General features: G+C 37.0%; 1 protein-coding gene across 4 annotated transcripts in view; it reads left to right on the top strand.

Moving 5' to 3' along the window:
- LNPK (lunapark, ER junction formation factor) overlaps positions 1–12,485 on the top strand; it is a 50,739-nt gene extending 38,254 nt beyond the window's left edge. For 3 of the 4 annotated variants that reach the window (XM_062004921.1, XM_062004920.1, XM_062004922.1), the window contains one exon: positions 4,904–5,917. In XM_062004921.1, coding sequence (XP_061860905.1) covers positions 4,904–5,094 — 191 coding nt within the window. In that variant the 3' untranslated portion in view covers positions 5,095–5,917. Of the gene's footprint in view, positions 1–4,903; positions 5,918–11,109 lie in introns of those variants that run through there. The other variant, XR_009819457.1, reaches the window with a different exon arrangement.
- The last annotated feature ends 2,801 nt before the right edge of the window (positions 12,486–15,286 follow it).

Here is a 15,286-nt window from a genome sequence, read left to right as displayed (position 1 = left end):
TTAAAAAGGTCTCTTCTAGCTGAAATGATTCTATGATTACATGAAGCTGCGGGGATACATAGATCTACTGGAGTGCAAGAAGGGTCTTCAGAGAGACATGACCAGGCTGGAGCAATGGACTGAGGCTAACTGTATGAGGTTCAATAAGGCCAAGTACTGGGTCCTGCACTTGGGCCACAACAACGCTATGCAGTGCTACAGGCTTGGGGATGTAGGACTGGAAAGCTGCCTGGAGGAAAAGGGCCTGAGGATGTTGATCAACAGCCAGCTGAATATGAGCCAGCAGTGTGCCTAGGTGGCCAAGAAGGCCAACAGCATTTTGGCTCGTGTCAGAAGTTGTGTCCAGCAGGACCAGGGAAGTGATTAAACTCTCCTGTACTCGGTGCTGGTGAGGCTGCATGTTAAGTGCTTTGATCAGTTTTGGGCCCCTCAGTACAAGAAGCACAAGAAGGTGCTGGAGCGTGTCCAAGAGGTGGGCAACAAAGTTGGTGAAGGGTCTGGAGACCAAGTCTTATGAGGATCGCTGAGGGAGCTGGGGATATTTAGCCTGGAGAAGAGGAGGCTCAGTGGAGACCTTATTCTCTACAAGTACTTGAAAGAAGGTTATAGCGAGGTGCAGGTTGGTCTCTTCTCCCAAGTAACAGGACAAGAAGAAATGGTGTCAGGTTGTGCCAGGGGAGGTTTAGATTGAAGATTAGCAAGAAATTTTTCACTAAGAAGGTTGTTAAACAGTGGAATGGGCTGCCCAGAGAGGTGGTGGAATCACCATTCCTGGAGATATTTAGATGTGTAGATGAAATGCTTAATGACATGGTTTAGTGATGGGCTTGGCAGTGTGAGGTTAGTGGTTAGACTTGATCTTTAAGCTTTTTTTTCCAACCAAAATGATTCTGTGATTCTGTCCTTTTAATTAATTTTGCCTTGCCTGTATTTTTTTTATTATGCTATGTTCTTGATTTAAATTTTGCATTTAGCAATGTTTTGAAGGTTGAAACAAAATTTGACTGTTCTAGCATTTTGTGGTGGATATGTGGTGCTGATATTCAGAGTCCTTCATTAAATGCCTTTGAACTTCAGCATTCATCATGATGGTCAACACTTTATGCAGAGATCTTTCTGTGTCTTCTCCAGATTTTTGATATTCCCTGGCCATTTGGCTTTGTCAGTCTTAAGGATTCTTGGAATACAGCAACTGCTGGTGTGTTTGAAAGGACTTCCATTTGAAAAGCAGTTACAGAAACTTGGTTGGTTTGTTCAACAGAAGAGTTCACAGTAATACTCTCCTCTAGAAATAATGCTGTTTCAAGTGTCTGCTTACTACAAAAAGTAGAACTTGACTTTGAGCAAGTGTTATAAGTGCAACACAAACTGTATCTAGAAATAAAACTGGTTGAGGACAAAGGACTAAGAAATAAGATTGAGTATTTGTTCTGGTCAGAATGATCTGAGTTTAGGTTTTAGATTGGTGCTTGTGCATTGTATGTGGTTGGTTGGTTTGTTCTTTTTTTAACTGGAATGGAGACTTTCTGTGTCAGAGTTTTGACTCGCCTTTTTACTAGATAAGTTGATAGGACAGCATGAGCCTGCTATATTTTTTGTGCCATTGTTTCTTTTCGGAGATGAGAGTTTCTACCTGGTGTACTTTCTTCAGTTCAGCTGATATGGTTAGAATTCAATGATTTCTCAAGCAGATATGAGTCATCTCGCCTTGAGTTTGATGACGTCTAAACTAGTTCTTTTGTTTTAAAAATGTGATGTTTCTAGTCTACCACAGTTCAATTTTGCTGAAACATAGCTTGTTTTTTTGGTAGGACATAAAGAGTACAGAGATGCCATTGTCAGGCTTCATTTTCAAAGGCATCAAAGTTAGCTGTCTGATGTCAAAGACATGAACACAGACTACTGAACCATGTGGTTGGTCCTTAAAGGTCACTGTGCGAGTCTATCCTAATGGGATGCTACAGTAGTGAAGAAAGCTTGTACCTAAGGTCTTGAAAGTGGTATGGAAGTCTAATGTCCTTCAGATGTTCAGATGTTTTGAATTGTTGTTCAGGTTGTGTTTTCTACACCAAGTACAAGTAGTATAATTATTTTACACCATTTTTTGAATTCCTGCATAACTAACATACATTTTCTACCTCATAGTGATGCAGCTCTGTGATTTCACTGGTTATGCAGTGAAATACTCTGCAACAAGAAGAGATGTGGATGACTACTTACAATGTGAAGTACATATACTTTTAAAGTATATTAACAATATGCTTAATATTAAATATTATATTAATATATTTAATATTAATATGGAATACGACATGTTTTGATATTAAGTTAAATACATTAATAATACTCCTCTATTAAGCAGGAGTGTTGGTGAGGGGGAAAAAAAGGAACTGCTGTAGCCAAGAGTAGTTCTTTTTAAAGTAGCATTGATAGAACTCTTAAATTTGCCTCAGCGTAGGGCTGTTTGCTGTTGAGATTGTGTATGTGTAGCTACATTCCTCAGTTAAATCATGGATTATTAATCGTCAAAGACACTGATTTTCTTTTGCTGTCTCTAAGTTCCCTGTCAGGACTTTCTGTTTTAGCTGCTGCTCTTACAACAATGTAACTCATGCAGTATTGAGATTGTTGATTATAGGCAAGCTTACCGTTAATTGGTGTATTTAGAATAGAATTGCTGTTACATGTCTAATGCAGGTTTATTGTGTTTATAGTCGGAGTTAGTAGCACCACTTACTGGGGTGGCCCTGAATTCTCATTGTGAGGAACTAATGAGTAGGTCCTTTCAACTTTGTCAGACGTAACTATTAGACCAACTTTTTCCCTGTTAAGTTGGTTTGTTTTAACTGTATGTTTTGCAGAGTTTCAAGAGTTTCACCAAGTTTTATCAAGAACAAGGTGAAGGGAAAAGTCATATGATACCTGATTTTTTTTTTTTTCTTAGAGAAGCAGTGTCTCCATACTTTAAAGTAAAAGTGAAAGCAGCATCCTTCTCCTGTTCTTTTGAATATAGATAGAACGTGCACTTAGGCAAGTTTTCTCCTTTCCATTAGAAGCTTCTGCTTGCTTCTACTGGTGGCTGATTGTCTGTGGGGCTGTCTTTAAACATGATGTAGACACTTGGCATCCTCCTGATCAGACTAAATGAATAGTCTCTTTACCTTGATCACACTGAGAAGGAGTAATTTCTACAGAGTGCTGAGCATTATTCATTTGAGGGCTACAGGACTGAAACTCTACACAAGTAATGTTTGAGCTGTGCTACCAATGAGTTGAGAGGGTGTGGAGTTGTCTCTTCCTCACATCATATGCTTTGACATAAGCCTGCACGGCAGCAGTAAAGCAGGAATGTAACTCAACTGTGGAGGGACTGTAGCAGGAAAACGCACAAACTTATTCATAGAATTTGAAGCTGAAGACAAAGAAAACTGGCAGTTGGGAGATTGAGCACAGACTGAGGTGCGATCAAGAAGGAAACCGAAGAGCAGGAAGAGAGAGTGGGGTAATCTGAAAAGAAACTAGGAAAATTAATTTGCTTGGACAGAAATAGGAGTATTGACCATCTGACAGATGACTCTGGAGAAAATTTGGAACAAGAAGCCAGGGCAAATGTTGAGCAGCCTTTGATTGAGAAAGCGGGAAAGGAAGCAGAATCAGGAGGTCAGTTGACTGCATCTTATTAAGATGAAAGGTCAAGTCAGAGAAAGAAGTGGAGAAGCTGGGCTGCACTGAGCAGTCTGAAGTGTACCCTGGAACTAGCTAGATGAAGAGAAAGGTATTGAACACGGAACTCTGTGTGAGGAGCCTAGAATTCTTGTCAACAGATGGCAGTTGTACCAGGTCTACTGGGCTGGAATGTGCAGCAGCTATGCTTGTCAGGTGTGACCTGAAAACCCAGAGCAGTGGTTCTAGAACTTTCAGCCCTGCTTGAATTTGATGAATACCAGACTAAAGCTGGTATTGACGCCCAACATGCTTTGATAAATATGAAATTAAAAACCTTTGATAAAGTTAATGTTTTTGAGCTGTAACTTTACATCTTTTCTGCAGACTGTTTTCCTTTGTAGTATGCATTAGTGCTGTATAATATTGACTACTACTAGTCAATAAACAAACTGCCTCTCGTATCATTCTACAGTACCTTAGTGTCTAGTGCAACGCTTAGTGTTCAGTTTTTAAATGTTTATGCTTACTTCAAAACGTGACTGTCTCTTATTTCTCATATGCTACTGAAATCCTATTTTGAAGCTAGAATGTACTTCTTCAGAAATAATACTTAAGATAAATATTTTTGACCAATGTTCAAAATAATGCCTGTTATCAAAGAAACTCTAATCTCAGATTGAGAGTAAAGATACTCTATGTGTATCCTTCCTGCACTTCCTGTGGGAAGATTGTGAATACACATTACTTTTCACTGGCTGTTTTGAGATGTTGAGAACTAGATTATTATAATTTGTGTTCTTCTCATTATCTATCTCCTTATGTTTAAAGTAGTTTCCACCAAATAGAATGTTTAGTTTCCATGTACGATTTGAACTCCTATAGAAAATTCTGTACAGTTGGTAAAACTTCAAGCAAAAAGAAGCTGAATTGCTGTCACGTCTTATTTGTGACAGTCTCTCGTGTTAATGAGCAAGTTAAGGAAGATTCTGTTGAGAGTGAGCTTATGCAAAAAATCACACTATTTTCACAGTGGGATCTGAATTTTCTTCCACAGTATTTTTTTTTTCTTAAACTTTGTGTTTTACCTCTTGTTAGAAAAAGAATTTTTAAGTAATTGAGAACTTCATGCAGTTGAAACCTGTGTGTGATTGCAAAATGTTGTTTCATTTGCTTTTTAAGAGTATGATCTACCTCTTCATTCTGGAAATAGTTATTTCATAATTTTTTCTTTTCACAGAGTCTGAAGAAGACACAGCCCAGATTGTTGAGACAAACGAGATGGATGATAAAGCACCAAGTCCTGAGCAGCTAAATGATAAGCCAGCTGAAGAAGTTGAAAAAGAAGAAAACATTTCAACAACTGAAGACTCTATTTCACAGTCTATTTCAGCCGCACAAAGTGAAGAATCTTTAATGAAAACAGAATAAAGTACTTCAAGTGCCTTCTGTAGCTAGTTCTTAGCTTTGTTCATGCCTGTTGTTACTATTCAGGTGAGCTTTTTTAAATGGTACAACTTAAAAATCTCGCTTGAGCTTAAACTGCCTCAACTGCCACAGTATGTCAAAGCTATGTATAGAAGTGTGTATTGTGAGTTAAGCATGTGTCTTTAAGTTAACACACAGAATGTGTAGTTGGTTGAAGTCTAACAGTTGTAGCCATTGTTCAGTTTGCATATTTAAAAACTTAAAAGTATAAACTTTGCTAAGTGTGACCTATAATTTGACATAGAACAATTACTGTCAGAAGCTGACCTAGTAAGTTTGGTCTAGCGAATTTAAGATACTTTTTAATGCTTCCCTATTAAAATGAATTGAGTACATTTTAAATACACAGATGTTTACAAGTTAAAATGTCATCTGACATTTGACTTTAGCATATGGAAGTGTCATTGCAGTGGTGTTAATGTTATTGTCTAACTTTTTGGCAAAATCCAGTTAAATGGCACTCGGATGACATCTCCTTTGGTATTTGCATTACAGATGAACCAGAGGCATGTACATACAAGACTGTTTTGTGTTTACATAAAATATAGAAAGTCTCTGCACTTGATTGTACTTGAATACAAAGCACTATTTATACCTGTACAATAATGGCAAGATATAAGTGAATTTTGTGCCTTTGTGTGTTTTGTTAAAGGAAAATAAAGACATCTAGCAGCAATATTTGCTTTGTGATTTCTAAAACTGAAGAAAATTTCTGTTCTGCTACATTCAGCTAGTCCACAGTTACTTTATTCAGAAGGAATATTGCACCTTAAAAGGAATATGCCTTATATATAGCTGAGGTGGCTTTGATAAAATAGAAATAGATCCCTGATCAATAGGGGAGGTGAATATGCATTTGCCAAAAGACTTTCCTAATTGTCTCAAGTCTGTTTATACTATTTAGTAAAATTACAATGAATGTTTGCTGCTGGATTAACTGAAACTGTAGTTTTTTTTTTATTGTATGACTTTTCAAGCCAAGGATAATTGCTATACGTTTCTTGGTAAATATAACGTTTGGGAGCCTGGATTGGAATTTTTCTGGTGCCTACAAGTGAGGTACATAAATCAATCAGATATTTCAGAAATAAATGCTGACCATGTGTAACTTGGTTGATTTAGTAGTATTTCTCATGAAAGTTTTAACATTTGTGATATTTTCTGTGTACCTCACTAGATGGAGGGAAGGAGAGATTTCAAAAACATTTTTTAAAATCCATTATCTTGTTCCCAAGGTGAACTGGTTTTACAGTGTAAAGGCAGCAAAAACCTAAATTTCAGCTCAAAAGCCCTCTACAAGAAAATCATGGTTCTAAATGTGACCTTAATGTCCATATCTTTTTATGTGACATCTGCCTTAATAGACAGAATGTAGGCGTGTGATTCAAGGAGTTACTTGTTGGTGTTTGGCTGTATTTATATAAACAATTAGTAAATATATTTTGTACGTGGCTATGTTAGTTGGGACTACAAAGAAAACAGTCCCCTTTCTAAACCTGTCTTATGATATGATATGAGAAAAGCACAGGGTACAAAGTGACAGAGGAATACATTCTTTGGTATTCTAAGAGAATTATTTTATGTTCCGAGATTTCTTTCAAATGGAAATAATTTTGCCTGAAAGGTGACAAAGCTTACTCATTATTTTGCAAGCCTTTCAGATGTTAATCTCTACATTGCATTTTGTACGTCACTAATTTATCTGTTTAACTTACCTGTTTTCATAGAAAAAAGAAATCATTATTCGGTTTTGCTCAATTACCAAAGTAAAATTTGACATTGTGTTTTCTCATATGGGATATGAATGTGCGAATTGCTGTCACTTCTTAAGTTAAGTTTACTTCAGGCCTATGAATCCTTTAAAAAAATTGTATCTTAAGTGTCAGGTTTTTTGTAGAGCAATTTGAGGTCTTTCCCATGACAAGAAACCACTGAGCTGTAATGTATGAGGTATCTATTGAATTGATGGAGAAAAGAATCTATTGGTATTAGGCTTATGAATTAAATTTTTTTAACGAGCCTGAAAGATGTCTATTTCCAGATGCCCTACTTTTGTCTAGGAAACTGATGTGTCTTAGGTTGTTTGGAATCTGAATTTTTTTGACAGAGCTCAGTATCTTGTATGGGGCATGATATTATGTGTCTCAACATTCTTAAATGTGACATTAGCGACTTGTCACAGGAATGATTGATACTTTCTGCTTAATGTCACTGAAGGATCAAGTAGAGACAGTCAACCTGATGTGAAAACAAATATTTCTTAAAATGTGAAAACCTAGCTTTATGAGACCCAAGACTACCTAGAATTTTTGAGGAGAATTAAATGATTTTTAAGCACATGATAGTTTTCCTGAAAGACTTTTGAATTAAAAAGAGCGTCTAAGCAGGCATTCCCATGAATTGCTTCAGAAGGCTAGAAAAACGTATTAAGGATGTCCTAGTATTTTGGTAGAGAGAGACTATTTTTGACTTTCTCGTTTTTCAGGGTAAATGAGGGTAGAGGGTTAATTAATCTGTAAGTGCATTCAGGCTTAGGGAGATTCATATGATAGTAATAGACTCTAGGCTTTCTTCAATTTACAGTAAGCATTCACATGTTACTCCTGCCAAGCATACGTGCCCCAGTCTCTGTAAATGTGAGAAGAGGATTCTGTTTCTGCAGCAGTTGCTTCTTGGCTTCTCTCTACTGCAAGTGTGGCAATAGTAAAAGATGCCTGTCCAACAGACATCGGATTGAAATTCAAAAATATCTACCGGTGAGCAGCAGTTGCTACATTTAGGCATGTCTTTGCAGCACCAAAAAACTTAGAAGTAGGAGGATGTGGAACAAAAAGGTGCAGCAGTTGTCAGTGATATTTAATCCAGTTGCAGACTGATTCTGAAAGCTGAGAAGTAGAGGGTAAAATATTGCAAATGCTATGATTCTGTGTTTTGTTGTCTTCTAGTATGTACTTTAAAGGCCTTATCCTTTGAAAATCTCACTCCTGAGAGATGTTATAGGACCCCCTTCCTGTGGCCTGGCTAAAAAGCATGATAGAGTAGGGTAGTAAAATAATACTTGTCAAGCCTATTGGTGCAATGTTTTTATTGCTTATGAAATATCGTGAGTAATTGCAAAGATCTCCTTTTATTCAAATGTAGTTTATATGTTAGAGAGGAATCATCTGGGCTGTGTAAAATCTGCCACAAAAGACAAATGAGTGTTCTAGTTCAAAATAAATTGAAATGAGTCAGTTGGACAAATTTAAGTTTTACTAAGAAGCCTACAGAGTTGAGAAATGAGAGAATGTTACTTCAAATTCTAATACTTATTCTGAAGAACACAATTGATTACCCTTACACACTTTGACAGAAATAGATCATTTAGTGGGGTCATGATATGAAGATGGCTGAAAGCTGTTCAGCCTACATGCAGGAAAAGCAGAAGCTCACAAGGAAAGGCAAATGAAGACAATGCAGAAGCTGACAATTAATGGACCATTCTAAAGATTATCAAAAGCATGTAACTAGGGATGTGTATGGTTGCCTTGAAGTTAAGCACAAGTAGAAGTCAATGGAACAATTTAAATGAAACAGATAGGGGAGGGTGGAGGGGGGAGAGTGATTTCTGTGTGTCAGAATAAGACCTTTATCAGGAGATAAAAAGCTTGAAGGTATTTTTCAGAAAATGTGGCAGAGTTTGGCTACTACTACATGGCTTTACATACCCCAAGTTTCTAATAATATTTTTATGTCAGAATTTATAAGGATGCAATTGACAATGAATTGTATCAGAGAAACTTGTTAACTTTTTAGAATTAATTACAGAACAAGTGGATTACAGTAACTTGCTAGAGTAAGACTGTCTAGCTATTACTAGAGGTGATGATAGCAAAGTTGCTCTTACCCTTTTTCATTTAATCATAAAAGCTTAGAAATTCTGTTCTAAGATTAGTGAAACTGTGGCAGTAATTAATTTTGATAACCTTACGAACTTTCAGAGGCTAGGAGAAACACTTTTCCTTCCCAAGTGCATGGTTCTGAACTTCATAGTATTTGTGCACTTGTGTTGGTTTTACTAGGTCTTGCATAGTGACAAAGACTGTCCATGGGGTGAGGAGTGGTCCCTCTGTGAATGTTTTGCTAGAATGACAACTTTGAAGATTCATTTTGCATCTTTTTTTGGCAAATAAATCATTTGACCAGTTCAATGAGTAGTGTCAAGCAAAACCTTTAGGCCTTCATTTCCTTCTGTGTTTTGCATGTTGTTTTTTTGCTGAATATCTCTAAGATGTTCTTGCCTGTCCAGTCACATGGTTAATAGTTAGTGCCTCAGATTTCAGCATCTCATGTCTCAGTTACTTCCTTGAATTGATAAATACAGACCTCTCCAGATTTCTGGTGTAGTAAGCCTCTGAGGTTGCACATAGGTATTTGTAGTGTGCAGGAGATACATCCCTAATACAAACTAATTTTAAAAAAGACTAGAAATAACCTCAAGTGCATAAACACTAGAAGGAAATTAAGTTTTCCACGGATAAATTCCAAACTGGAAGTTTGAATGTTCCTGATAATTTTGACAAATAGCCTTGCAGGACGCATTAGGTTTAAAAGGTAGTTTGAGAACAAGAGTGCAAGCAGAGGTTTCTCTGAAACCAGAGGATTCTTTGTAATGGTGTGCACTGTTTTTTGTTTCACTTAAGAATGTATTTGTGTGGTAGTTCATGGAAGAGATTTTTGGCTATTGTTAGGAAGTTTTGATTCACTGAAAGTGTTTGTGAAAATGGCAGTGCTCTTCCAGCCTGTGGTCTTTAGATGGAGTTCACAGGTGTGAAATTTGTAGAGGGTGTTGAAGGTAAGGAATTACAACTAACTTTCCTACTGCTGAAGTTCTAGGGGAGTGATTGGCGTGGGACCCTTGGCTTCCAGGTCTTGGTTTGTAGTAATCCGCCAAAGCTTCTCTCAGAGAAAAAAGTGTGAAGTTTGATCAAAGTGTGCCATACTTGAGATTGTATCAGGTAGTATGAGATTGTGTGCTTTGTGCTCTGGGTTCTGGCTCTTTGGAGAAAAAGAATGGCATCCTTGAGTACATGGAAATCTCTTACCACTTGGTCTTTACTAGGGGCTTGTTTATACAACAGAGTAAGTTATGGTAGTGTTTAACAATAAGAACTGCTACCTCCTGGCATTTAAAATAAATAAAATTGAGCTGTCCCTCATGATTATGAGTCTCTAGGAATTTGACTTCTCGTCACCATTGCTTTTGATTTGTGAACCTCTCTGGGGTCATGTCAGGTCACATTCAGTCTTTTCTCTGCAAGAGTAAGACCTGGAGAGGTGTATGATGGGCAGGATGAGAGAAGAGTTTTAAAATGAAATGTATTGATTATACAATAATTTACTCCCAAACCATGGGGTTTTGAGATTAAAGCAGACACTTCTAGGATTCTTGATAGATTATCTGAACTTGGCAACAGCGCAAAATCTAAAGTACTGAATCATAATTGTTTCCAGGTTGCATAAAATCAATTTGGTAATGACTTAAGTTTTGCAAAGATGGTTGGTTACTGGCTGATTCTTGTAATACTAGTTACTTCTGACTGTAGTCACTCTGGGAATAAATCTGCTTCAGGACTGCCTCTATCTGGCATTATACTGCTAGGATTCTCAGGAAACAATTGCTAATGTTTTTCAGGAGGGCTTCATAAGCCTTTGCCACTGTGAAATCATGTATTCCCCTTTTATTGTGTGACAAAAATAATTTACAAAAGGGAGATTGCAACTGCTAGAGAGAAATACATGCAGCAAAATCTTGAAATAATCAGATATAGGAGAAAACAAGGGGTGCAGATACTGGAGACCCGGCAATTTTGGGTGTTCAATTTGTAAATTCAAATTCATCTCTAAATTTGTAACTTATATTGAAATAATAATTCTTTCTCTCTTTCTCTCTCCACTTTGCTGCCTAAATGAAAATAGAGATGCTGGATTTGTAGAAAACTCAAGCAACAAAGACCTTCCAGTTCTCCTGAAATGGTCTGCCCTCTAATTCCTTGCATCGCTTCAAGGAGTTCTGCTCAGCTGCCGAAACTTAATTTTGACTTGTTCAGCACACAAAGAAAAATGTTTTATAAAAACACCAAGAAAATGCATTTTTGAGAAAACTATTTTAAGTGACATTTTAGAAGAAATGTGAAAGTTGATATTTCTTAAGGAATGTTTCAACTTGTATTTTTTGTATACTGAGAATTTATTTAAGCAGGAGATCCGGTATATTTATAGCTTAAGTTCTTGTTGTTATAATAGCCTTATTGCTGCATTAGTAAAGTGTATGTGTGTTTATGTACTATAAATAGTATCTTTATCAGAAGTATCATTTTAGTGCTAGCTGTGGCCTTGACCAGTAGTTACATCACCTGCACTTGAAACTCCATTAAAATCAATGGCAAAGATGTGAATTAGTGTGAATTCTTAGGGCCTAATAGACTTCCTGAAATGTCTGTCTTAGGTTTTTTTCTTGTAGTAGAGAAAATATTTAAACTTGTGCTCTCCTTTCAAAATACAGTAGTATGAAATTAAATGGTATGGCTTGTTGTTTGACTGTATGCTGCATCTGCTGTATGTATCTTCTTGAGGAAATGCTTGATTCTAAAAAAGCTATTGAATATTCATCTGATCTGGATTATGATGATGGCTGGGATAAGTCAGGTTGCTCTTTGCATAGTAGTGACTTATGGTTTTAAGGTAGTAATTCCAGCGTTTAGTAGTTTATTCTGTGCTGGCTTTATGCAATCAACTTGGATTCGATAGTTTTTTTTTTAAAAAAATATTTGAAGAACCCCATATGTTACCCAAACAAGGATGAGGATACTCCAACTTTTTCAGTGCAACCCTCACTCACAAGTTGGACTGGCATGTGGAGGAAAAGAAAGTTGTTCAAGGTTGAGTAGCTTCTGATAAGACCCATTTATCTGTGCTACATCCAATTGTGAGAATTCCTGGCTCATGGTATTAACAGCCAGCTACCCATCCTCAAAGGTCAGGCTGGCATACAACTGCAAAATTTTGTGTGTGCAGTGAAGTAGAGCCATGGAAAAACCTGTCTTGACTCAGTAGAAAAATTGTGTGGCAACTTCAGAGGGGACTGTGGAGTTGTGAAGATTCTGATTGTGGCCTGTGATTTTGTAGACACATACATTTCAGGGTGGGTATTACAGGTTTTATTGTATCTGAATGGTGATTTATGTCCTTATTCTTGTATTATTGCCTACAAGGTACTGCCCTGTGTCACAGGCCTGTATTATCTAATTTTTTCAGACTTTCGTTTTCATTAGTAAAGCTACTTTAGCTTGTGATCAGTGTACTGCACCTCATTGTTAATCTAAGAGAGTATTAGATGCACAGAAGCAACACCTAACCCTGTCAGTCTGGCTTGATTGACCCCTCAGCTTCCGAAACATGGGTTCATTTTTTTTAAAGCCCAAGTTAGCCTGACATCCATTTTCACACACATTCTGGGCAGTTTAAAGGTTGGTCAGAATCGAATATTGCTCTTTCAAATTTGATAATGTATGAGTACAGAACTGTGACCTTTGATACGTAGTAATACATCAACATGACACGAGCAGTAAGTGCAGCAATTACCTTTACTACACTTGAGATTGTGTTTTAGTTCTCATCTCGTAAGCAATTATTTTGGGAGAAAAAAAGGTGCCTCCAAGTTAAATATATTTTGCAAGTAGTGTAAATGTAGAAATTAATCTTTAGGGGCTTTTGATTTACAGGTGAATGTTTTCAAATGAATCTTGGCTTTTAAATTAACAGTAGTTCAGTGGTACAAAGGAGTCTTATGCCATTGGCTTCTCTTACAATACTTTTTTTTCTGGGAGAGTTTCTTTAATCCCTTTTTTTTGTGTTCTAATGTAATCTAAATTTCATATTCTGATTTATGGCTAAAGCCTGGTCCTGCAAGGAGTCGATGTGTCACTACTATATTGCTTCCATAATACTTTTTAGAGCTGGTTATCTGCATGATAATGGTGCAAGTTTGCATGTTTTTAAGCACCTTTTGGAATGTAATTGGAGTGTCTCAAGACCTGCACCACATATTGATTTAAAAGGCTGTATTAGCTACTCCAGCTATGATTCGTCTTTTTTCCTGAGCAGATCAAGCTACATTTGGTTTAGTTTCCAGGCCTTCTTCCTCAGCTGTTGTTATAAATTATTGGGTAATGATAGTGCACAACCACTACCTGGTAGTGCTATACAAACACAAATCAATACTCCTTGCCAAAGAGCAGTAAAGCCTCGAGAGGACTGATAACAGTTGGGATTTCTGTTCTGTGGACTAAAAATCAGAATAAAATTACTGAGTCATTCTGAGGAAGTGATTGAGTAACCATTGAATGGTGACTTTCTATCAATGCTGTCTGTCATGACCAAAACTCAAAGGAATAACTTGAAGTAGAACTTCTTGTCTTCTAAAACATCTACTTCCTCGGCAGCCAGGTGCTGAGCAGTGTCAATGTGAAATTTAATTCAGAAGCTGGGAAAATGCTTGTTTTGTTTCATATTGAGGTGAAACCAACACCTTTTGGAATACTTTTCTTTAAGCTGTCAAAAATCGGAAGCCCTAGTCCCCAGTAACCTTTGGCCTTACTGGGACCTTGGTGCAGAAAGCATATGACCCAAGTTGGTGATGTGGAATGGGGACTGAAGGGAGCTCGTCTGTCCCAAACCTGCTGTGACCAGAGAGATGAGTGCTTTATCTAGGGTAGCTTTCTCCTTTGATTTCCTGGCTGTGGAGGTTACTCATTTGCTGTATATACACAGTAGTTGTAGATTGATAATGATCCTAAAAACTTTTGTACTGCAAATTTCATCAAAATGGAAGGTTCTTTAACAGAAAATCCTTGACTATCTCTGGTGTAATTTTGTTCCCTGGGAGGAAAAGCAAAACAAATAAATTAGATCATCACATAAATTGCTCCTAATCAAGCTCTTGGCCATGCAGACTATTTTGCAAAGCCACAAGGAAAGTGCTGCCTGGGGAAATTGTGCAAACAATTTTCTGTGCTGTTCCTTGTTGCTTTCAACATGTGCCACTTTCAAAATAGAAAACACCCTCAAGCATTTTTGCATACTTTCATTAAATTGTGAATGTTAATAGTTCTAACATTTTGGAAAAAACCTCAACCTACTTTTCACCATTTTCCATTAAAAATGTAAATATAATGTGTATGGAAATCTTCTGCTCACTTAGCAGATGAAGGTGGTTACAACAACTGGATGTGGAAGTTTTTCCAACTGTGGCATTGTGTTTGTGGGAAGTTCCTTAACAGTGAAAGGATGCCCTTGTGCAGGTAGGTGACTCCATGGGTAGAGAAGTCTGTTACTTGGCAAGAAGTAACAACAGCAAAATGATGGCAACTGTTGTGTCATTGCATGTTAGTATTTGTTGTTTGTTCATATGGAATTTATTACTTCTGGTAACAGCTTAGGCATCTTGTTAGTTCTCTGTATTGTCTATTATTAACCATTGACAGCAGTGGTATTCCCCAACAGTAGAATCCTTTTTTATAGTATCGGGAAAATATTTCCTTTCTCTCGTATTTTAGAGAAGGGACTGGAGGTTATATTTGTTCCTACTGTTCCTACTACAGCTATATGACTAGAAGTAATTATTTTAAAAAAATGCTAGGATTTTTAATTGTTTCGACTATTTGGCTACATCTGAGTTCTACTGGAGCTTTTTTAAAGAGATGATGAATGACAGCCTGGAGGCAAAAATGTATTTTCTTTTTAAGGCTTTTCTTAAAACTTATTGGTTTGCAATAGCTCTTGGAAGGAGTTTACTGAACTATTGAACAAACAGTGGGCACAAATGGTGGGCAGCTGAAACTTAGGAAATTCTTAATGGAAAATGTTTGACCCAGACTGTGTATCTTGTGAATATTCCTGATATAATAAGGCATGATATTCACCTGTCCGTGAGGTCTAATCTGAGATTGTGTTATGAGTAAATGTAATGATTTTGAGAGCTGGAATATTGTTAGCCATTGTGAACAGTACTGGAGGAGTCTCAGGGTGTATGTGATAGATGCAATTTTGCTAGATTTTTTTTTTCTGAGGCCAATTTAATTTTGATTTATTTGCC

This window comes from Colius striatus, chromosome 11 (genome assembly GCF_028858725.1).
Source record: "Colius striatus isolate bColStr4 chromosome 11, bColStr4.1.hap1, whole genome shotgun sequence".
NCBI classification, from domain to species: Eukaryota; Metazoa; Chordata; class Aves; order Coliiformes; family Coliidae; genus Colius; species Colius striatus.
The sequence above is the reverse complement of the archived record's forward strand: the minus strand, read 5'-3'. Positions and strand labels throughout refer to the sequence as shown.